Source organism: Eptatretus burgeri, chromosome 4 (assembly GCF_056783735.1).
Source record: "Eptatretus burgeri isolate ZD-2024b chromosome 4, Ebu_testis_v1, whole genome shotgun sequence".
NCBI lineage: Eukaryota > Metazoa > Chordata > Myxini > Myxiniformes > Myxinidae > Eptatretus > Eptatretus burgeri.
The window spans coordinates 73,437,886-73,463,013 of record NC_140964.1 but is presented as its reverse complement, the minus strand read 5'-3'; the positions used below and the strand labels follow the sequence as shown (position 1 = coordinate 73,463,013).

At 44.1% G+C, this 25,128-nt stretch overlaps 1 protein-coding gene and 1 long non-coding RNA gene across 4 annotated transcripts in view; one reads left to right on the top strand and one right to left on the bottom strand.

The window, feature by feature from the left end:
* The window catches only part of LOC147028346 (uncharacterized), a 32,064-nt gene extending 26,722 nt beyond the window's left edge, over nt 1-5,342 (bottom strand). Inside the window, exon 1 of one of the 2 annotated variants that reach the window (XR_015057532.1) lies at nt 4,945-5,342. This is a non-coding gene — a long non-coding RNA (uncharacterized LOC147028346). The remainder of the gene's footprint in view (nt 1-4,944) is intronic. The other variant, XR_015057531.1, reaches the window with a different exon arrangement.
* A 639-nt stretch (nt 5,343-5,981) lies between these two features.
* LOC147028345 (uncharacterized) overlaps nt 5,982-25,128 on the top strand; it is a 66,843-nt gene continuing 47,696 nt past the window's right edge. For both annotated transcript variants that reach the window (XM_085878664.1, XM_085878663.1), the window contains exons 1-4: nt 5,982-6,978; nt 7,847-7,942; nt 19,857-19,975; nt 23,417-23,518. In XM_085878664.1, the coding sequence (XP_085734790.1) occupies nt 6,084-6,978; nt 7,847-7,942; nt 19,857-19,975; nt 23,417-23,518 (1,212 nt within the window). In that variant the 5' untranslated portion in view covers nt 5,982-6,083. The remainder of the gene's footprint in view (nt 6,979-7,846; nt 7,943-19,856; nt 19,976-23,416; nt 23,519-25,128) is intronic.

Sequence of the window (25,128 nt, the reverse complement as noted above, 5' to 3'; positions counted from 1 at the left end):
CTGCTCGTTTTTGTCTTTTCTTCCATTGATCAAGCATGGTCCGAATCCAAGTTTTGCCGGGGCTTTATTCCCAATGATCCGTTCCTTTTAGGCGGTACATCCTTGGCAGTGTCGCTCGGCTGAATCCGATCCGAAAAGTGATCTGGTCCAGAAGAGTGATCCGGTTCGGACAAGGCGTACTGAGGGCGTGTTCCCCGGTAATTAAACCACGTGATTAATTAGGTAACCCGATTAACCCATAAACGGGAGGAACCTAGGTCATGCGGTTGAGTTATTGGCGTCCACGGTCGATTAAGCGACCCGCCGCATCACGAAATTATCCGTGTGCGACGGCCTACAATTCCGGGGAGTCTGGTGGGAACCGCGATAGCTTCCCCCACCGAGTGGTCTTCTCACCCGATCCCTGGCCCGCAACAGGTAATTCTAAACGGTTCTCAAGGGTAATTCTAAATGGTTCTAATGGTTGATTCTAAACGGTTCTAAAGAGTAATTCTAAACTAGCATAACCCGCGCTCTGCGCGACATGTTGGGGTGGGTGTGTTTGAGAAAGGAACTGATGCAGAGTATCAGTAGTAATTTTACTTTACTGCAGTAAGTGGAACACGATTTCACTGTTTCAGAACCATTTTATTTACTTTTTTTGTACCATGCACCTCATCTGGTCTTTGAGAGAATGTAAGCCGAATATCACGTTACTCGAGCGCAGAACAAAGTCGAAGATAGCGCGACACGAAACCACAAACTCGGAAATAATATTTAAGATAGTTCTAAAGGGTTCTAAGGGGTGATTCTGATCGGTTATAAAGGGCAATTCTTGGTGGTTCGAAAGGGTGATTGTAAACGGTTCTAAAGGGTAATTCTAAAGGGTTCTAAAGGGCGGTTTGAAAGGGTGATTCTAAACGGTTCTAAAGGGCAGTGCTAAAGGGTGATTCTAGAATCGAGAGGGTTCGCAAGGGTGATTCTAAAGGGTGATTCTAAACGGTTCTAAAGGGTGATTCCAAACGGTTCTAAAGGGTGATTCTAAAGGGTAATTCTAAAGGGAAATTCTAAAGCGCTCTGAAGGGTGATTCAAAACGGTTCTGAAGGGGAATTCCAAAGTGTTCTAAAAGATGATTGTAGATGGTTCTAAAGGGTGGTTCTAAAGGGTTCTAAAAGGTGATTCTAAATGGTTCTCAAGGGTAATTCTAAATGGTTCTAATGATTGTTTCTAAACGGTTCTAAAGAGTAATTCTAAATGGTTCTAAAGGGTGATTCTAAATGGTTCTAAAGGGTTCTAAGGGGTGATTCTGAACGGTCATAAAGGGCAATTCTTGGGGGTTCAAAAGGGTGATTGTAAACGGTTCTAAAAGGCGGTTTGAAAGGGTGATTCTAAACGGTTCTAAAGGGTGATTCTAGAGGGTTCTCAAGGGTGATTCTAAAGGGTGATTCTAAAGGGTGATTCTAAATGGTTCTAAAGGGTGATTCTAAACGGTTCTTAAGGGTAATTCTAAAGGGTGATTCTAAGCATTGTAAAGGGTAATTCTAATGGGTTCTGAAGTGTGATTCTGAAGGGTTCTAAAAGGTAATTCTAAAGTGTTCTGAAGGGTGATTCTAAATGGTTCTGAAGGGTTATTCTAAAGGGTTCTAAAATGTGATTCTTAACGGTTCTAAAGTGTATTTCCAAACGGTCTAAAGGGTGATTCTAAACAGTTCTCAAGGATGGTTCTAAAGGCTTGTTCTAAAGGGTGATTATAAACGGTTCTAAAGGGTAATTCTAAAGGGTGGTTCTCGAGGGTTCTAAAGGGTGATTCTAAACAGTTCTAAAGTGTAATTCCAAAGGGTCTAAAGGGTGATTCTAAACGGTTCTCAAGGGTAATTTTAAAGGATTCTAAGGGGTGATTCTAAACAGTTCTAAAGGGTAGTTATAGAGGGTTCTAAAGGGTGATTCTAACCGGTTCTAAAGGGTGGTTCTAAAGGGTTCTAAAGGGCGATTCTAAAGGGTTCTAAAAGATTATTCTAAAGGGTGATTCTAAACAGTTCTAAAGTGTAATTCCGAAGGGTCTAGAGGGTGATTCTAAACGGTTCTCAAGGGTAATTTTAAAGGATTCTAAAGGGTGATCCCAAACAGTTCTAAAGGGTAATTATAGAGGGTTCTAAAGGGTGATTATAAACGGTTCTAAAGGGCGGTTATAAAGGGTGATCCTAAAGGGTTCTCAAGGGTGATTCTAAAGTGTTGTAAAGGGTGATTCTAAAAGTTTCCAAAGGGTGATTCTAAAGGGCTCTGAAGGGTAATTATAAAAGTTTCCAAAGGGTGATTCTAAAGGGCTCTGAAGGGTAATTATAAAAGTTTCCAAAGGGTGATTCTAAAGGGCTCTGAAGGGTAATTATAAAAGTTTCCAAAGGGTGATTCAAAAGGGCTCTGAAGGGTAATTCCAAAGTGTAATTCTAAAGGGTGATTCTAACGGGCTCTGAAGGGTAATTCTAAAGTGTAATTCGAAAGCGTGATTCTGAAGGTAATTCGAAAAGGTTCGAAAGGGTAATTCTAATTTATTTAGTTTCTAGGCTTTGTCTATTTCATATTAAAAATACCAAACTGAACCACTTCCTTTGGACATGGGTGCGATTTTTGTTTTTTTCTTTTCAAGTTGTGTTTCGGTGTGTCATGGGCGGACAGACAGAGAGGTAGCATTAGCCTTTTATAAATACGTACTGGCAGAGTCCTGCGGAATAGACCGCAATGTAAAATTTGATTTCAAGTGTTCAACTCCCCTTTCCTCACAGCCCCCACCCCTCCTCCAAAATTCCAAGTCACCAAGCCCACCGTCCTCAACCACCCCCTCTCAACCCGAAGGATGAAATCCCCTCCCCACTCCAAGCGTTAAACCCCTTCCCCACCACAACACCTCAAACCCCCTCTTCCACAACTGTTTGACATCCTCACCCCACCCCCACCGGAAGCCTTCAACCCCACTCCCCACCCAAATTCTCATCCTCCCCCTATCAACTCAGTCCCATATTCGCTCTCCCACCTCACCCCCAAACCCCAAATCTCTGCCCTCCCCTCTTCCCTTGCATGGATTCTGACATGGATCAAAAGGCATTCTTTAATGGTTCATTACATATTGAATATCATGTCACCACAATCACTGAGTTCGAAGTTCTCTTACTTGGAACCTCGTTATCAATGTTATCATCACTCGTCAATGAACGGCTCTCCCAGTATTCTGGTGTATTTTGTGTCGGTGACAATCTCTCGAAGAGCATTTTTATCAAGTTTGATAAAAAGTAAGCAAAATGAAACTTCGCTTTTGATTCCTACCAACCTGCTTTTCGTCGCCTCCAACTTGTATGAAGGTTTATTTCACATAACATGTGAATAACATATTCATTCACATGTGAAATAGTTTGTTTATTACCTCCACCACTGAAGGTGAAGGAGGTTATGTTTTCACCCCTTTCTGTCTGTTTGTTAATTGCCGGAATCCAAAGGATGTTGGTCGGTTGTGTGTGTCATTCTGTATGTCTGTCTGTCTGTCTGTTTGTTTGTTTGTGTGTTTGTTTACCCTGTAGCAGCCACACCGTTTCAGCGATCATGACCAAACTGGGTACAGACGTCGGCCATGGTCCAACTTAGACAGTTTTCGTTTTTGGTGAATCTAGGTTAAAGTTTAAGGTCAAGGTCACCGAAAAACCGAAATTCTAATTTTCTCAATAACGTCCACTAAAATGGTCAGATCGACTTCAAACCAAATCCAAAATGTGCATCTACCAATTCTGCATCCAACCATATGTCCCATTGGGGGTGTCACACCAACACCCTTCTTAGCAGTCAGGGGTCGAATGTCAGGGGGTGATTCTTTTTTTCTGCGGAACTTTCAAATTTCAAGGTCAAAACTTTCAAATTGCGATAAAAACGCCATTTCAAGTCCGATTGACTTCCAAGTTATGATCATGACCAAACTAAGTGCTATAACTCATTAAACAGTAGCACTATCGACTTATCAGAACCAAATTGATTTCCAGGTTTTTGTTTTTTTTCAGAGATCATGGAGATATGACAAAGATATTCCGGCAATTCCTTGCTCAACGAGCAATTTCATTTGTTCGTTTGTGTGCAGGATATCTCAAAAAGTTGTGGACAGATCCGGACGAAAGTTTGTGGACACGTTCGTTGTGTGACACGGACGAACTGATTATATTTTGGTGAAGATCCGGATCCGGTTGCTCGAATTTTTCAAGTGATTCTTCACCATTGAGAGATCGTGCTAAACTAATATGTAGCAGGATATCTCAAAAAGTTTTGGACGGGTTCGGATGAAACTTGGTGGACAGGTTGGGTGTTCGATTTTGGTGAAGACCCGAATCCGGATCTGGATACGAGAATTATTTAATTTTTAAAGTGATTCTTCACCATTGAGAGATTGGGCCAAAAACCATACAGCGTTGTGTAGCATGATATTTCAAAAATGTATTGAGCCAGATATGTTCTCGTGGATCAGGCTTTGCGTGGCGGAGGTATCCGTTCGGAGGTAACCGAGTGCCCTTCTCGTTCATCCTGTATTTTCACACCATTCAGTGTTGAAAATTCTGGTGAAAACCAAAATGGCATCCAACAGCCTTGCATTTTTTTTCTCCGGTGTTTTTCATAAAAGGCCACAGGTTGGAGTGAAGCACCTCTCTTCATGGATTGCTCCGCTCGCCGAAAGGCTTAGTAAGTGGCTTAAAAAGCGGTTGATACGGAACGGCACGCTTAACAAGCGATAGCAAGCTGCTTGCTCACGGAGGTCACCCACTTTCGTGAGCAAAATAGCCACCACAGTCCTGATTCAAAACGATTTGTGGCTATTTCTTCCGTCACCAAGGACGATATTAAAACGTGCAGTTCATACTATTATTGTTATTCCTACTTTTCATCCGAATATTCGTTAAAAATCTACAAACGTACAAACACCCAACAACCCTCACCTCGCAATGTGCATCGGAACTGGAAGGTTCATCGAATCATCGATAAGGTTGGCGGGTGCTCCCCCTTCTGACTCTCCATTTCTTTCTCCTTCTTTTCCTCTTCTCAGTAACCCTCTACAGCCGCTGCTAAAAGACGATAAATTCGTTTGGGGAACTTGTCACCAAAGGATCTGATGGAATAAAAGTGAAAACGACGGCCCGGACAGCATTTGCTGTTGTAGTACGTTGTTACCATGGAGACCGCCATATTGTTAGGCGGTGCCGAGCACTCCGTTCCGTTGGAGTGTAGCCGCTTGCTAACGGAACATTCCCTCAACGCTGTGAAAGGGAGTGGCATCATGGCCGCTCTGTGGCTTCAGTTGTTCACTTGACGCCGAATATCCAATGATCACATGATGCAGCACTCCTCAACGCTGTGAAAGGGAGTGGTATCATGGCCGCTCTGTGGCTTCAGTTGTTCACTTGACGCCGAATATCCAATGATCACATGATGCAGCACTCCTCAACGCTGTGAAAGGGAGTGGTATCATGGCCGCTCTGTGGCTTCAGTTGTTCACTTGACGCCGAATATCCAATGATCACATGATGCCGGATATTGTTATGGAGATCAGTGTGAGCATTTGATTAATCATTCGGCCAGATAGTTTGGTGTGAATAATACTTCATTTTGGGATTTGTGAAGTAAATATAATTTTGTATATACGTCGTCGTGAAAATGACAACGGCGGAAGGCGTTAATATTATTATTATTTATCTTCAAGCCTCGTTGAGAAGTTTATACGTAATTCGACAGAACGGAAATGTGACAACATTCGACGAGGATTTCACTCACGTCGGCTTTGTTCTTCCACGAAACGGATAAAAAAAAATCAATGGTTTAATTAATGAAGTAAGATCCATTTAAAAATTTTTTTAATTGTTTGTTCAAGGCGAAATAAAATGTTCCTCAGCACATTTTGTGTTATTATCCTGTTTGATTTGGTGATCATCTTGTGCCGCGCCGCCGGTGACCCGGTACGTTTTTCGTTTTCAGGAAATGACGTATTAACTTCCGGAAATGGAAGACGTAATGGTCAATGTGTGCGTCGTGAAGAAAGTGCGGGAAAATAACAATTACTTTTAAAGGTTATAGCAAGGCGATGGAGGAGTTGTGTGAAACGGGGGAAAAGAGAGATGTAACGAGCAAAGGGAAGACCACGGAAGAAATTAATGTTAATGGAGATGCAATGAGGATGGACGTTGGGGATGTGGAGGAGCCAGAGGTGAGGCAGGTGGAGGAGCCAGAGGTGAGGCAGGTGGAGGGGCCAGAGGTGAGGCAGGTGGAGGAGCCAGAGGTGAGGCAGGTGGAGGAGCCAGAGGTGAGGCAGGTGGAGGAGCCAGAGGTGAGGCAGGTGGAGGAGCCAGAGGTGAGGCAGGTGGAGGAGCCAGAGGTGAGGCAGGTGGAGGAGCCAGAGGTGAGGCAGGTGGAGGAGCCAGAGGTGAGGCAGGTGGAGGAGCCAGAGGTGAGGCAGGTGGAGGAGCCAGAGGTGAGGCAGGTGGAGGAGCCAGAGGTGAGGCAGGTGGAGGAGCCAGAGGTGAGGCAGGTGGAGGAGCCAGAGGTGAGGCAGGTGGAGGAGCCAGAGGTGAGGCAGGTGGAGGAGCCAGAGGTGAGGCAGGTGGAAGAGCCAGAGGTGAGGCAGGTGGAGGAGCCAGAGGTGAGGCAGGTGGAGGAGCCAGAGGTGAGGCAGGTGGAGGAGCCAGAGGTGAGGCAGGTGGAGGAGCCAGAGGTGAGGCAGGTGGAGGAGCCAGAGGTGCGGCAGGTGGAGGAGCCAGAGGTGCGGCAGGTGGAGGAGCCAGAGGTGCGGCAGGTGGAGGAGCCAGAGGTGAGGCAGGTGGAGGAGCCAGAGGTGCGGCAGGTGGTGGCCAACCATAACTGTGAGGACCATGTTAAGGAGGCCAACATGTGGATTCTGGACTACTTTATCCATATGGCCAAGGCTGTGTTTATCAAGGGAGAGAAGTACAGATTCCAACTTCTCTACGATATCATGGGAGGTCAGATTATGGCTTTGAAACAGAACGTGTATGTATCTGTTTTCATGTTATATACAGTTCTTTCATTCCCGATGAACATGGTTATCATTTATAATTTCATTCTTCTATATTAACCATAACCAAAGAATATCTCACTGCTGCTGCTTGATCCTCCACCCAATTTTTCTGCGATAAGGTCATGATCCGTACTACCAGGATAGGTTGGAGGTATGAGCCTGGGTATGAATAGCAATCCAGCTATGAACTTTCACCCTGGTGTTTCACATTCATCATTGTGTGTGTGTGTGTGTGTGTGTGTGTGTGTGTGTGTGTGTGTGTGTGTGTGTGTGTGTGTGTGTCCCTCGGATGGACGTTAAACCGACGGTCCCGTCTGCAAGCATGAGTTAATGGAGATTAAATATTTTACGGTGTCCTTCGTAGAGTAGGTGAGTTATCACCTGCACCCTGAACAAATTACATGTTCCTGCCTAGACTTTGGTCGAAACTGGTTTGCTTTTCTTGAAGGCCTCTTGATACCGTCCCCCAACCCCCTCTCCCAAATCACATTTTGTAGATCATATATTTATCATTATTTACTCTGAGGTTGTTGAGGGACATTCTTTTACTCCATGAGTTGGGGCCGTCTGTGTAACATCATGTTGGTGGGAATCTAACAATTATGATCAATACACGTTTCGCGAACCATCCAAGAGCAGTCCAACGTATGTATATGTGTATGTATAAATATATATTTCTATATGGGTGAACAGGACAAAATTGTGTTGCAAATCCAGGTTGAAGAACATTTTTAAAACATTTCCATAACTTTGTCCTCACAAGTAAAGTCCAGTTTGCAAATCTGAATTATTCTCATCCTTCTTGATGACAGGTGTAATGGAGCTTCCGCTTGTGATTTGTCCAAAAATGGCACGCCAGCTCCGCTGCCTGCAGGTCATGAACCATTGCATTGAGACGCCACACTATGGTGAGGGATTATTATTATTATTATTATTATTATTATTATTTATAATAAGAAGAGGAAATGCTCTCATCCTAAGTGTAACTTATCATTCACCATAAGGGATTTATTTATCATTATCCAATATGTCAACCCCTTTTGATTGGGTTATTGCTTGAACTACTCTACAGATGTTTCACTCCACTGTACTGGGTTTTGTTTTTGGATTGGCTCAATTGGATTTGTTTCTCCATTGTGATTTTGAGATTCCAATTTGCAAGTTGAGAAGCAGTTCCCACATGGAAGGCAATGGCAAAGCATTTGATGCAAAGATTTCCTTGCTGTGAGACTTTTTTTGGCACACCTCATCTGTCAAGGAGCATTTGACAATGTATACCTAACCAGGAATAGCAATGATATTTTATTGCTGAGAGTGACAAGCTTCCATGCCTAATGTTATGCACCTTCCTTCAGGTGTATCTACAGCTACTTTAGCAGTTGTAACACATTCCAATGAAAACCTCTGTCGTAAATAAATTTCTAGTTCAGTTCTGCAGAACTCAACACGTCATTTGGACATCTTTTATAAATCAAGTTGATAACGGTGAATGGAAAGAAAATGACGCCATCAAACCCGAACTTGAAAGCTCATGTAGAGAGCAAGTGGCCATGTAACACTGGGGCGACTTCCTCAATCTGAGTCACCTTCGCTGGCAAAACCCAAAGTGGCACTTGCACCTGAAGTCAGTTGACAAAGCGAGAAAGATGTGGATTGTGAATTAGTTTAATAATTGTACTGTTACGCAGAGTTTGGATTGTACTGTAAGTTAGTTTAATACTTGCAATGTTACACAGGGTGTAAGTGTTATCACAACGCACACAATCAATCGATTTCCTCCAACATGAATAGAATATCGGTCTTCATTGCTCAATCAAAAAGTAAGTTCTCAAAAGTTTGTGCAATTAGGCTTCACATAAGGCCAAAAAAAAATGTTGCATTGGCGTAACCCGCCCAACCCTAAAAATTCCGCCGACCCTACGGTTTTTTTTTTTGTTTTTTTGCTAGATAGCAAAAAAAAAAAAAAAAAAAAACGAAAAATTTTGCCGACCCTATTTTATTGCTATTTTTGTTGTTTTGCTATCGTTTTCAAGTATCTTGTTGATTGCGATCGCGATCGCAAAAACCCGGAAGTGTTTCGGACAGAACCCGCCGACAAAAAGGGTGGTACTCGAGCCGGGGGAGATTTTGGGAGGGATTTATTAGGAAAAAAAAAAATATCCCGACCGACCTACCCTATTTTTCAGTGACCCGTTATGCCAATGCAACATTTTTTTTTTTTTTTGGCCTAATGAAGAATACACAATGCAGATGCTTTTGCTGCGATGAGGCTTCTGTACATTAGCACTCGGTTGTAAATGCTCCTTGCTGTACCTGGGATTCTTCAAGCGCTCTGGAATGCAATCTGAAACTGGGTTTCTGCATCCTTTACTACCTGAGAAATTGTAAGAAAAGACTGGGAGGTAAATCACAATGGTTATTGAAGTGGGGGGGTCGCAGTTTCTCCCCCTCAGGCTGAGGTCCCCACCTCTACCCCTCCACCCCCCTCCCCCCTTCTCCAAATTGTTGTACCTGTATTTGACTCCATTTTATTCAACAGCAGTTTGCATACTATGTCGTAAACATTTACCAAGTCATCCCATTTCTAGTTGTAATTGAGCAAATCTGTCTCGAGTAACTTATGGAGATTATTACTCTCTTTTAACGTTAGAATGAAATCACTGCACAAAGCAGGTAAGAGGGCAAGACAAGTATATACCCTGGGTGTAAAAAACATTTCTAAACTTCCCGCTACAGAGTATTTGACCGCTTGTTTGTTTTTTTGTATATTATTTCTGCAAGGCTTGTGGAAGAGCTAGAACAACAGAACAGATCAGGATGAAACATTACAAAAGGAAAAACAGAGAGAAGGGGGAAATGCCATAGCAGGACCAAGGGAGAAAATATACAGAGACTGATAAAGCAAGGATGGGTGGGTGAGGTTGAGGGGTTGCGGATGGATACAATTTGATACAGAAATTTAAAAAATGATCCAGAAGCTTTATAGCAACTACGATGCCAAGACACACCTTGATCCTCCAGCTCAGTTGCATTAATGTGCTCCAGCCAGTTCTGTATTCTCAAATATATTCTGGATCGTTGTACTATGCCCATTGCTCCACTGATTCCAAATCTTTTCTATGTGATGCCTTTTTGAGTGATAACCAAGTCACCACAAGTTTTAGATTTCAAACATAGTTCATAATCTGTTGGCTTCATAATATAACCTGTATAACCACTTCATAATATTGCTGTAGATTTCCCGCCCGCCAGCGTGCGAACGATCGCGTTTAACCAATAGCGGCCGCTTCGCCCACCGAACGGACAATCCAGTCATGGCTTTCCGGAGCAACGCCGAAAACCAGCCACGGGTGTGTTCTTAACCACACCACAACCTTATCCGCACTCTACCCGCACGCGACAGGGTCAATCGCCGAATTGTCGATATACCTAATTAATCGAGCGGGTAGATTACCGAGAGATTGTACCTCAACGGGGCCGCTGGGACACGAGCCGCTTAATGCAGCTCGCTCTGTTTTGGAATAACCGCGCGGGGTGTTATCGCGACTCCCGTTGGACCCGATCGCTTTACCCGCTATTTAAAAACCATCTATATTCCGAGGGCAAGATGGCAGTTCAATTGGGGCAAGAGGACACAACGAACGGGTTAACATTCAAACAAGCACATTTATTTCTACACAACCATGCACGTATACAATCAAGCAATGAATGCAAAACACGCATGCAGTTATGCAATGGATGGGGGTAGGGACAAGACGCGAGCAAGACATAGCGCTACGACCGTCTATTTATTCTTTACACACTTATCAGTTCTACTTTATTGGACTTGGCGCCACATCTCTCGCACAAAGAAACAAGGAAAAAAGAACCCCATCAAAGGCAAGAGGGTAGACTGGACCTCTCGGGGTCTTTATAACATGGAGCTTTGAGGACCGAAGGAGCTCCAAGAGGCCGCGTAGGTTACCTTCAATGGTGGTGACTCGCTGGGGCAACCCGCGACGTCCCGTCCCCACGGCAGCTAGCGTAACCGTGGCTCGGCCGCGGCCTGGTAATTCAGGCCCCAGCCGACAACGCCTGAGAGGAGCGAACGGGTCTTTTCTCTTTCAGAGTTGATGCTCTCTTTAAGAACCCGTCCATCCCTCAGCGATGCTCGGACTTCCGAATCCCGATCACCTCAGACCGTTCGGTGCTGGTTGGCGAGCTCTCTCCGGCTCTCTCCACGTCCCTCACACGAACACGCAGCTCTGCGCAGCACAGCAGGCTTTGCTGTGCTCCCTGCTTGTGTCTCCTCAGCTCTCCTCAGCTTCGCCACCAACTGCAGGCTCCAGGCTCCAGGCGCTCCGAACCCCGACAGACACTCCACAGACTCGCCGCGCTTGGTTCTCCGCTCGCCCTTTTATAGGGCCCTAGAGACGAGGTTTGGCCTTCGATCCCTCACCTCTGATCTCTGACACCCCCCCCCCGCTGGCTCCGCCCCTCTCGATCTGATCCGATTCTCGGATGAAGCTTGCACAGAGCGGACGTGCGCGAAGCAGCGACCCTTCGCGGCGAGCAGACGTGCGCGAAATCACCTACTTGCGTGGAGAGGAAACCCCCGCGTCTGTCTGCAACGATGCTGTTCGATGCGGACTCGCCGTGGCTGGCGCCAAGATGGTGTCGTTTCGGAGACGAAGGTGAGGCGATGTTGTTCGTGTTGATATATTGGGGGAGATGTGGATTAGGAGATGGTGAGGACATGTCGTTGTTGTGGAGAAGGTGGTTGGTGGTTGGCATGGTGGAGAAGGTGGTTGGCGTTGCGGCGAAGGTGGTTGGTGGTTGGCGTTGTGGTTGGTCCAAAATAATGATAGTAAAAGAAAAACGGCTACGTCAAAGATCACAGCCCTGAGCACACGAATAAATCCCATTCGACAACAGTGGGGAAATCTATCTGAACACAGACTTATCGGCATAACTGAACTAAGGACCTATATGGTGCTCTGCGAATTTCCATAGCCATAACAATATGTATTACCTGTATAACCACTTCATAATATTGTTACGGCTGTGCAAATTCGCAGAGCACCATATAGGTCCTTAGTTCAGTTATGCCGATAAAGGCCCAGTCACACCTTGACGTTTTAGCCAACGTATGCCGATTTTTGAAATTTTTTTCTAAAACGCTGGCACACGTTGAATACGTTATGGGTAAGTTTTGATAACATTGAGAGCACGCTGAAAAACACTGCCATACGTCGTCGTACGCTGGCTTTAAACGTTGTACTTTTCGGTTGTCCTCAAATTTTTTCATGCTTGAAATTTCACGACGTATGGCGGCGTATGACTCGCACGTTCCGCTACGCTGGCCACAAGTTGTATGCACGGTCTGCGATCGTTGACAGACGTCAACACATGCTACTTGTAAGTTAATCATAAGTTGAGACACGCCGAGGTAATGTTTAGCGTACCCGAAACTTATTTCTAACCTATGATTAACGTGTTGTTGGCACGTTACGCGATCGTTGCACACGTCGACAGACGTTACTTTTAAGTTACGCATAGGCTGAAAGATGTCGGTATAATGGATCGTCCTTGCATCAGCGTCAACGGCCACGGCCAGGACACTTATTTGCAGCATTCTTCAAACTTTTCTTCGGCATGACGAGGATGTTCACACTTCGATGTCTAGCTTGGCTATGATTCCAATTGTCCATCGGCAGCATCTATTTAAAATAGTCGAGTTTGAGCGTTTTAACACGTTCAGAAGAAACGCTTCAAATTTCCAAACCCCAGCGTCCAAAAACAAAGGCGAGTGACAGCAATTTAAATCGTTCATTGTAAACAATGATAATAGTTGAGTGGTACCGTTTAAAAGTCGTTGAGTGTAAAAAAAAATCCAATTGTTGAGCGCAAGCGTCTACTTTCAATAGTGGAGTTTGAGTGATTTAGCACGTTCAATAGAAACGATTAAAATTTCCGAGCGCCAGCGTCAAAAAACAAAGGCGAGTGACAGCAATTTAAATCGTTCATTGTAAACAATGAAGATAGCTGAGTGGTACCGTTTAAAAGTCGTTGAGTGTAAAAAAAAAAAAAATCCAATTGTTGAGCGCAAGCGTCTGCTTTCAATAGTGGAGATGCAGCCATTTAAATCGTTGAGTGGCAGCCTATGAATAGCAAACCCCACGTCACCGGCAAAGGTAAACTGCCGCACGATATGGATAAGTTAGGCTATCGTTGGGCATAGTTTGTGAACGCCGGCTACACGATAATTATTCGTTGGTATACCGTATCTATAAGTTATCGAAGCGCTGTATGCACATTATTAGTTCATTGTGCATTTGTCCAACCCGTTATGAATAGACCTAAATGGTAAAAACAAGCCATAGCTCATTGTTGAAAAAGCCCCATAAAAAATTAGCCGCGAAGAACTTCGAACAATGGTGCAAAGATGTCTCCTACCCGTGGACACGCGGACGCAAGGAGGATCCATCATAACCCACACCCTCCCCCTTACACTCACCTACTACTGCTAACATGAACAAACTACTACTAATACTAATACTGATACTGTTACTGCTGACATGGACATCGACTCAAAAAGGACTCAAAAACACTGTTGGGTTCCCCTTTTATGAACACCATTTTTATATACCAATTCCCAAAATCGCTGGGAACATGTCTTTATATGGCAGTTGTAAGTTAGAAACACGTTCATTTATTTTTTTGTCGACCGGAAGACGTCATTGGAATACGTCTACATACGTCAATGTGTGTTGGGACTACGTAAAGAATTGGTTCAAAGCACGTCAAACATAAGTTAGAAATAAGTTTCGCGTAAAAAAGACATTACCGCGACGTGTTTCGACTTATGAGTAGCTTATAAGTAGCCTTTGTGGACGTGTGTAAGCGTCCGCATATCGTGTGTACAACTTATCCCCATCGCATGCGGAACGTGTGTCATACGCCAAGTACGTCGTAAAATTTTGAACATGTTTAAAATTTCTTGACGCACTCTACTTACTACGACGTATGATAGCGTACTTTAGCGTTGTACTCACGTATACCAAACTTACTCATACCGTATTTGACGTGCCCCAACGTTTTAGACACATTTTTCTTAGGTCGGCATATGATGGCAAGATCGCCAAAGTGTGACCGCGATGTTGACACTTCCATTTCTATGGCAGTTATGATTCGAATCGGTGTGCGTCAGCCTTTTAATAGGCTACGTCACGACATCGTCGGCGATGCGTGCAACACGCTATGCCTAAGTTAGACTATCGTTGGGCATAGGTTGTGTAGGCCGACAACAGGTTCAGCATTCGTTGGTATAAGTTATCTATAACACAACGAAACGTTCTGTGTCCGTTACTAATGCGTTATACATAAGACCAAGTCGCTATGAATACGTCCGAATCTTTAAAAAAAAAACATCAAAAGTTCAACGTAAGCCAGCGTTTTACATAAATTTTAATACGTTGCCATCGCTGGCTAAAACATCAAGGTGTGACTGGGCCTTAAGTCTGTGTTCAGATAGATTTCCCCACCGTTGTCGAATGGGATTTATTGGTGTGATCAGGGCTGTGATCTTTGAGTTAGCCGTTTTCCTTTTACTATCGTTATTTTGGATCAACCGCTTCACAACAACCACCGCCACCACCAACACCTTCTCCACCAACCACGATCGCCTCACCCACCAACCACAACAACCACGCTGCCTCAACCACGACCGCGTTTTCTACTTCGGCACACGGTTGCCAGAGGCCTGGCCTTCGTTGACGGAAAGCAGGCGGCCCCCGTTCCCCCCTCCCCCGAACGAATGGCGTCTCCGCGGTGGATTTCACCCTGCGAGGGACAAAGAAAAGAACCAAGACAACTACCGCGGCGGCGCGCGTCTCTAATTTGGCGGGAAAATGCTTCATTCTGGAAGTTTCCCGCGTGTTCTGGAAGGAAGAGCGCGAGTTGAAAAGGGGCGGTGCTTGAATATAAAGCGGCGGAACACGAGCGCTGAGAAGAAGAGTGGGAGAGTCGTCAACGTTGTGACAAGAAAAGAGTGGTCCGAATCATCGAGTCGTCGGAGTGGTTGTGGCCGTTCGTGGCTGGGTCATGGTTGTGGGGGCTGGCTCTCGCAGTCTCGCGTGGAGCTTGGATTCCGTGAGTCTCGGGGGAGGCATGCTGAGGAGAGGAGAGAGCTCGAGGGAGCTCGGTCGTCGCTCTGGGTCGGATCGTGGAGGACACGGGCTCTTGGAGCTCACCACCCAGTCCTGTTTTCCTTTCATTTTCTTCTGGGTGTTTGTGTGTGTGTGTTTATGGTGCCATCTCTAAGTAAAACTGCATAAGTGCTTGTGAATAATAATTATAGTAATCGGCTGTAGGCTTATGTTTGCTCTTGCTCTCCTTCTCCCCTTCCCCCACTGCATCATACCCATCAATTGCATTGCCTTGTTTAATTAAATGTGCTTGTTTAAATGTACGCCGTTCGTTGCGTCTTTTCCTTAATTGAGCTGCCATCTTGTACTCGGAATATAGTTGGTTTTTAAATAGCCAGTAAAGTGATCGGGTCCAACGGGGCTGCGCGATAATACCCCGCTCGGTTATCCCAAAAGGAAGCGAGCTGCTTAAGCGGCTCATTTCCAAGCGGTCCCGTTGAGGTACAATCTCTCTGTAATCTACCCGCGCAATTAATTAGGTATATCGCAATTCGGCGATTGACCTTGTAGCGCGGGTAGAGTACGGACAAGGTTGTGGTGTGCTCAAAAACACACCCGTGGCTGGTTTTCGGCGTTGATCCGGAAAGCCGCGACTGGATTGCTCGTCCGGTGGGCGTACGGCCGTGATTCGGCTACAAGCGGTCGTTCGCAGGCCGGCGGGCGGAAATCTAGAACAATATGTATTACCTTTATAATCACTTCATAATATGTATTACCTGTATGTAACCACTTCATAATATGTATTACCTGTATAATCACTTCATAATATGTATTACCTGTATAATCACTTCATAATATGCATGACCTGTATAACCACTTCATAATATGTATTACCTGTATAATCACTTCATAATATGCATTACCTGTAGAACCACTTCATAATATTGTTTCGGGTTCTGAGACACCAGCTTGTCACTCAGGGGGATTATTCCCCCGTTATCCTCGGTGGAGCTGGACCTGGAGCCACTGCTCAGAATTAACGTTGTGGTACGGTGGGTTGTTTTAAAACCACGAACGCCACCCAGTCAACCACGAGTTCCAGTGTCCACCATCTAATTGTTCCGTTTAACTAGAGGTCACGTGGTTATCTGAGTGGGAAGCGCACACTCGGCAAAGCACCAATATTATCTGATTAGATTTTAATTACCGCTGGTGCGTGCCGACGATTTTTGGTCAAATCTGTGGTAATTACCTCCCAGTCTATCTCGGTTCGAACAATGCTAGACCAATAGAAGGAAAGGACAAACACAGACAGGTTGGAAATCGACAAATAATTAATTTATTAATAATAAAATGAATAAATAAAAAGAATTTTTTTTTTGCTGAGGTAAATAAAGAATGAATCTCAAAGCAAAATCAATCAAAATGCCAGGAAAGAGACAAGAGCAGATGCTTATCGGGGGCGGGGGGGGAGGGTTGACTTACTTAAAGCTAAACACAGACAAGGGTACCCAGCAGATCATTCGGCGGGGGGGGGGGAGGGAGAAGAATCGTCTCGCTCACCAGAAAGTCGTCCGTGAAGCGAAAAAGTCCTGAAATGCGTGCGTGCGTGTCACGTCCGTCGCCAGCACCCAGCTTTGCCATGCACCCTCTCGTGAGGCAGCCTTGAATGTCAGTCGAAGTCTGGACGGCACCCAGATCGTCCGTCACAGGTTTAGATCCTGGTGTTGTTGGAGATTGACCTGTGCCTCACTTGTTGGCAGTGCTGGTCAGACATCCACACGCGCACCGCACGCTCGCTTTCCCAAGCACTGGGAAGGACGAATTGTTTCGTCGGCGTTTGTCAGGCACCCGCTTCTTGCTCGCTTCTCTCACCCTTTGCTTTATCCTCTCCTTTCGCTTTTCTCCCCTCACGCTTTTCTCCCCTCACGCTTTTCTCTCCTCACGCTTTTCTCTCCTCACGCTTTTCTCTCCTCACGCTTTTCTCTCCTCACGCTTTTCTCTCCTCACGCTTTTCTCCCCTCACGCTTTTCTCCCCTCACGCTTTTCTCCCCTCACGCTTTTCTCCCCTCACGCTTTTCTCCCCTCACGCTTTTCTCCCCTCACGCTTTTCTCCCCTCACGCTTTTCTCCCCTCACGCTTTTCTCCCCTCACGCTTTTCTCCCCTCACGCTTTTCTCCCCTCACGCTTTTCTCCCCTCACGCTTTTCTCCCCTCACGCTTTTCTCCCCTCACGCTTTTCTCCCCTCACGCTTTTCTCCCCTCACGCTTTTCTCCCCTCACGCTTTTCTCCCCTCACCCTTTTCTCCCCTCACGCTTTTCTCCCCTCACGCTTTTCTCCCCTCACGCTTTTCTCCCCTCACGCTTTTCTCCCCTCACGCTTTTCTCCCCTCACGCTTTTCTCCCCTCACGCTTTTCTCCCCTCACGCTTTTCTCCCCGCACGCTTTTCTCCCCGCACGCTTTTCTCCCCGCACGCTTTTCTCCCCGCACGCTTTTCTCCCCGCACGCTTTTCTCCCCGCACGCTTTTCTCCCCGCACGCTTTTCTCCCCGCACGCTTTTCTCCCCGCACGCTTTTCTCCCCGCACGCTTTTCTCTTCACACTTTTTCTCTTCACAACGTACCACTCGCTCGTTTTTATATCTCCGGCCTGTCTCTGCGGGGTTCCGTCCGCCCCAAGCTCACCCCGCCCCACTGGCACACGGTTACCATGATGACCCGTGCGCTCCCAAAAATGGTGGGCGTTGGAGCTCACAAAAGATTGCTGCTGACGAAGAATGGGGGCGGGCTTCAGAGCTCGTGAAAGAAATGTGTGTAAACGTGTCTGTCGTAAAGAAAAAAGCTTCCCATAAGAGAGGGGGTCTATCCTTTACCCTTCTCAACGCATCACATTTAAGATCCCATTAGACATGTGGATGGGGCTAATCTGAACATGCATTTAAGGAAATAACTGTCTGAGGACCTGGATGTGTGGATGCATTCATCAGACCGATTCTAAAATCCGTAACAATATGTATTACCTGTATAACCACTTCATAATATGTATTACCTGAATAACTGCTTCATAATATGTATTACCTGAATAACTGCTTCATAATATGTATTACCTGAATAACTACTTCACAATATGTATAACCTGAATTACCACTTCACAAGATGTATTAATATGCATTACCTGTATAACCACTTCATATTGTATGTATTACCTGTATAACCACTTCATCTCTCGATAATTCCAGCAATCTCTGTGCGTCTGTCTGTCTGTGACCGCTGTTTCTCGACAACCACTGGTCCGATCTATTTGAAACTTGCCAGGTATATTGCTGGGGCCCTGTGGATGTGTCTTTTCAAGGTTTGATATTAATCGGACAAGCGGTTCCCAAGTTATGGCCATTTATTTACCAAACCAATGACAGGACACGGTGCTCTGGCGTCGCAATTTACGTCACAATTCTTTTTTTTTTCTGCACGTACGGGCACACACGTACGGGCACGTACTAGTCTATCTATAATTCCAGCAATCTCTGTGTGTCTGTCTGTCTGTGACCGCTGTTTCTCAACAGCCACTGGCCCGATCTAATTCAAACTTCCCAGGTATATTGCTGGGGCCCTGTGGACATGCCTTTTCATGGTTTGATATTAATTGGACAAGTGGTTCCCAAGTTAAGGTAGCTTTGATAATTTTTTCAGGAAAATCTGAGGGGGTCACTGCAGAATTTCATTTTTTTGGCTGATTTGACATGGAATGACCCATGTACCAAGTTTCAGTTGGCTATGTTAAAGTTCATGGAAAAGTCTGAAAAACCACAGGTGGGTCGGATGGAGGGCAAACCTTTAGTCCCTTCCAGTGAAAGTGGTAGGAGACTGCATCAATGGTGGTAAACTTCTGGAATTTCTTTTTTTTTCTACCACCTTTCTACTTCCATGGAATTATATTCTTTTGTAACTTTCAAAGACAAATCGCCTTTTTGTTACCTTCAAAAGCCTTCCATTGAGTAGGAATTGGAAATGTATTCATGCCTTGAGGGCAGAGTAACGATGAAAATCGGCATTCATGCCCCTGAGGACATAACTTTATGATTCTACGTTCTGACAAATAGCACTTTGTGGTTACCATCATTCCTTTTATGCAAGTTTCACAAACAAAACTAACGTAGATCCTGCTCGGAAATGCAAAGCAAGAGTTTAAAGGTCTCTTCCCATGTCCTTTTTCTCAAGACTCCATGGGATAAGTTGTTCTATGAACTCTCTCGTCACCTCATTGTTAAAGTCTTTGGTACTACTCGGCCGGGATCGAAATTGTGCAACCGACTTTCCAGACTCAGAGCGTACACTCTAACAATGAGCAACTCCATTAGTTAAAGGGTTGAAACTTCACTTGCTTACAGTACTTCACTGGTGTGGCTTCAATTTTCTCCACCATTTATTGCAAAATATTTCAGTCCAATTTCCCCTCATCTGCAAATGTTAAATATACCATGGTACTTACTGTACAACATCAGTAGGCCAAAAGAAATAATTTGTATAAGATATTTAAATCCTCATCCCTTTCCCCACCCTCTCCCTTTGTCTTCCCTTCAACTAATGTCTGTTCTTGCTTTGTTTTCTTTGTAAGAGTGGGGTAAGAAATCATATAGTTGGTTGTGTTCAAGCCTTGTCTTCAAATACTCCCCAAAACGTTTCTGGTTATTCTTTCAGAGGGTGTTGATCAAGAAAAGAAGAGAGAAAAACTGGCAAATGAAATTTTTGAACTACTGTTGAGAAGTGGCATTGTGGAAGATGGAGATACTGAAGAACTGAGGAATATACAGAATAAGGTACTCATCTTGCAGTTCTTGCAAATATATCCTTACGATGTGATACCCACATGTCCACAATTTACGACCTGAAAGACCAATTGATGTACTTCCAGCAAACCTTTCAATCGTGTATGCTCTTAAAATTGTGAATGAACTCGTGTGATAGGTGCTAAACGATGGACACAACAACCTTCTTCACTCGCTGTATTTCCACCTGGTTGTTGAAAATCCATTTTACAAAAGAACCACTTCCAGGGAGCATACGATACAGGAATAAACTATTTGTTCTGTTCCATTGAGCTATGCTTCTATCAACTAAATGGTTTATGTTTACAAAGAAGAATTTTTGTTTTTTTGTTTTTAAACGAGCATATCCAAATGCTACATATCGCACACGCAATCAGAATCCTGCACAGTTGTGAATTGACAAAAAAAAAAAAACTTGCCAAAATAAGCTCGCCCAGAGAAATGAGCAAAGATATGATGATGATAAATACCGGAATCGATGCAAATTTTGAACACAATTCGCGTTGTTTCTGGTTAATTGATGGTATGGGAAGAGATTATATTATGTGATTAGCTTATCTTTGCTGACATTCATGGTGCTGCTTTTTATCAGTCAGATGTTAAACTCGTTATATCGGCATCTCAAATGTGTCAAACGCTTATTTTTAATGTGATATTTCACATGCTTGCAGCTGCTGTTTCCACTCTAACGTAGCAAGACATCTTCCATGGACAATGGGTCGCAGCATTACACACAATCTGTAATGGATGCGTGGTGTTTCCTACACTTTGTTATTGTCTGGTTGTCTCGTTCTGTCTGTTTTTTGTTTTTTTTTCTAATTTATTTCACATTTTGGGTTCTTTGTCTGATAGAATGGAGAAGTCGTGATGCAACAAACAGCGATTCTTTACTCAAAATCCTTACATAAGGTGCATGGGCAGATCCCAGGTTAGGGGAGGGCACGGTGGGAGGTCTACAGACATCTGACTTGGTGCCGGATGTTTCGTTGTAGGTACATATCTGTGTTTTGTATTTTTATTTTTTCATTCATCGAAGATTCTTCATGGCGTTTAATCAAATTTCAGCACAAAGACATCAGTAGATATCAGTGCTACTTTAACGTGAATTCCATATATATTACTAGACAATGAATAAATGTATGGAGTATGTGGGATTTTAACCTGAGTTCCAAGCATCATGAGCCATTGGTTTAGATTTGAACATCGCACAGGTTAACCTCCAAACAAAACTGGTTTCAGTTTCTATAGTTTATAAAGCTTATGGAAAAGTTGTTGCACACATGCATAAACACACAGACAGAGGCGGCAGATAACACAGGACTTAACTTTTAACATGATGTGATGGCAACACGAACATGGTGGTTGACTTTAGGGGAAAGTTTATTTTTGGTTGCTTTCTTTTCTCCGCAGACAGTAGGACAATTTAGGAGAAATCCTTCTTTCCCCACTCACCCCCACCAACCAGGTTTGTACATGCTCTATTCTTTAAATGCTGAGCATTCAAGTGAAGAAGCAGCACGCACCATTTCTGAAGTCTTTGGGATGACTCGGCCAAGGTCAGAATGCAATCGCCGACCAGACAGACTCTGAGCGGACCGCTCGAACCACAATCGATCTTGTTAATCGTCTACCTTTTGTCTATTATCAAAATGTGGATTAACCCACGCATGAAGCGAAAAGTGGTGTAAAGCAATTGCTTCATTTAATTGTCTGTCTATAGACGTCCGTCTATGATCGAGGAATTACTTCATCTCGGTGGAATATTCCAGTTTGAACACTGTATTACATGAATTGGAACATGAATCGGAACACGAACCTGCAGTTTAGCAGTACTTTTTCTCTGAATATGGCAAATTGTACAGAATCTTGTTCCCATCACGCATGCACAGAGAGTAAGGTAATAGTTTTCATCTGTCTGAAAGTCAAACAAGATTGAAAATCATTCCAAACTGGAAACTTGTCATTTTTAGAGATGTCATAAAGGACACAACCAACAGGCACGAATAACTCATTTAATGCGTTGAATAAGTTGGTGTTAAAAAAACGCTGCAGCAACGGCGGAAAACTTCCGAAAATAAAGTTTGTTTGTTTGTTTTCTACAGCTTTTAAAACATTTATTTTATTTAAATTGAAATATATACTTGATCACTGCAGAACACAAATCACCACCTTGTCACTTCAAAAACTTCCATTTTAGCAGCACTGTACCTGGAGAAAGTAGGAAGCCATTTTACACCATCTCAACCAATCAAATTTTATTACTCAATCTCAGCGTTAGGGAATATCGAGATTCAGTCAAAATTGCAGCTCACAGGAAACATAGATCGTACTCGGAAATGCAAAGCAAGTTTAAAAGACCTTTCCCATGTCCTTTTTCTCAAGACTGCACAGGGAAGGGTGTTCTATGAACTCTCTCGTTGCTAATTTGTTGATGCAAGTTGCAACTCCAGCATGGACAAAAGTGTGCTGACAAGTTGACAGTTAAGCTTGAAATCCCCATTTTCTATGTTCGTGGGCTATAAACTAACCAGTGATGCCAAATAGCAATCCTTTATTTGCACAACGCTGAGCTCCTACGAGTTAAGTGTTCCATTTATCACACATTTGACACTCGTCACAACTGAAATTATTCCACTTTACAACATGGCACCTTTGTTTCAAGAGTTTATTCACATTTCAAACCAATGTATGATTGAAATGGCCTTATGTGTGTAAATGCTTGTGCTGTGCCCTCATGATTATGGTGAGAGAATATCTCTTGTTGGTCAAGTAGAGGTTGTGGTTAGGGAATACCTACTCTCCTGTTAAATTAAGTTTACTATTATGGCATGCCTATTGCACTGTATCAATAAATGACCAGTCATATACAAAACCTAAATTGTTCAGCTTTGCAGAGTTGTGTGCTCTACTGAGTGCCATTCTAGTTAGGGTTATATAAATATCAATAGTATCCCCCCCCCAAACAAGTGCCAGCTATCACCGCCAGGTGGTTGCTCTACGTTGGCTGCAGTGTTGACGTGTCGCTAGATCGTCCATGTTTGGAGGGATGATAATTGACTTGCAAAAATATCAATATTGCCCAGGCCCACACACACTTGAGAGAGTGCTGAAGACTTTTGTTTTCATGATAATTTCTTTAACTTGCCTAGAGTTGGTGAAATACCTCGAAATATCAACGATCGATCCATCATCATTGTCGTCATCATCATCATCAGAGTTGGGGCTCATCTATTATGGCCCATGCAAAAATGCATTCAATAAAAGATATTTGTTTGGGAGGTGAAAGCCCAGGTTGACATTTTAAATAGCAATGGCCTCTCTGCAGACTCGTTTTTCAACCATCTTTTGTTTTAAACTTCAAACCTGGCCCTCTGGATAAAAAACAAATATTTTCTTGTGCTAGCAATCACTGATGATGATAATTCTTCCCAGTTTTGCAGCCCGTGCGGCCTATTTGAAACCTGGAAAAAGCAGTTGGTGCAACGTTTTCTGGAGTTCAATTTGCCTTCCGAGCATGAACCCCAACTTCTCAAAGTGAGCGAAGGATGCAGCACATCTCTTTTATAATACACTACGGTATTGTAATCTGAGGTACAGTAAAAGTTCAGCTCACTGGACGGAGAGGGGAAATAACTTGTCTGCCATGGCTACCCTGTTTGTTGTTGTTTCTTCAGGGCCAAAGGCTCATGGAGGACCTTGTGCACAAGTAATTTGCATACACATGCAGACACAGACATGAGACAACACTGGGCTTGATCTTTTTGACACTTCAAAGAAATACAGCCAGTGACACCATCTTGTGAGGCTTCTCATCAGTGCGCAGTTAGCGAGGCAATTATGGAGAAATCACACCCCCTTCCAACCCACAGGGTTTGTCTGTGCTATCTCCTTTAAATGCTGAGCACCAAGCAAGGAAACTGCACGTACATTATTTATGCCTCTGCCACCCAAGGCGCCGAAGGAATTGTTTTAGGGTTGTCCGTCTGTGATCGATTTATGCTACTGCAATAACTTGTGAACGACTGATGGAATTTTTTATACCACACTTGGCACAAAGGTGCATTATAATGCAAAGAATAATCGATTAGATTTTGGGTTAAAAAGGTCAAATGTCATATCCATTGATTCATTCATGTCAATTTCTACTTTCTAATGAGTATTTGGTATGGCTCGACTCAACCATTATCAGGATAGAACTGCTTATCCAGCAGACTGACAGTGAATGCTCAAATCACAATCTGGTTAATTTAAGGTTAACCATGCTTTCAGATAAAGTATTGACTTTGGTTTCCATCATCGTGAGTAAATATTGTACGAGCCTTCTCCTTGACCTTTCTTGGTATTGGATGCCACCAATTTCCCATCCTGCCTCAATCGCTTTGGGAAGAGAGCATCATCTACTTTTGTATACATTGTCGAGGCTTGTGGAGGAACAAGAACATTGAATGTCTCAAAATGTAGCACAACAACAGGAACAGTAGAAAAAGAGGGGGAAATACACCAACAGCAGGGACAAGGGACAAAATAGAGGGAGACTTTGAGAAATAAGGTGAGGAAGATGAGGGCACAGGGGATGGACATGGATAGATACAGCAGCAAATTATCTTGAAGAAAAATCTGTAAACTTGGAAAGAGGTAGGCTTGGGGAGGATTAACAGGACGACAAAAGATCATGGTTTTGGATGGGAGATGATCTGAGATGGTGGTGAACAGCTGTCTTGAAGACCTGGAGGGAAGAATGTGTTTGAAGAGAATGTGGAAGTTGGTTTCACAGGTGGGGAAAGAGAGGAATGAATGAGTGGAGGTGAGCAGTGAATATGAATTTTGGTAGTTTCACCAGAAGTGGGTTGATGGAGGATCGTGAGTCCTGCAGAAATCATAGGGGGTGGGGGGACGGGAAAGCATGGGAGGAGTAGTGCGTGCAAGAACAAAAGATGGTGGTAGAAGACAGAGAGATGATCAACGTGTCTACGATGGAAAAGTGATGGGCCCATAGATTCAGCTTCGTCATGGGATATTCCATTAATCTTGAAGGACTTGGTTTCTACGGCGTGAAGATGAGCAAGGTGTGAGGCAAGGGAGACAGCCATCAAGCTATGGATGAAGGCCTTGTAGGTGACAAGGAGTTTAGGTGTGCCAAGGAA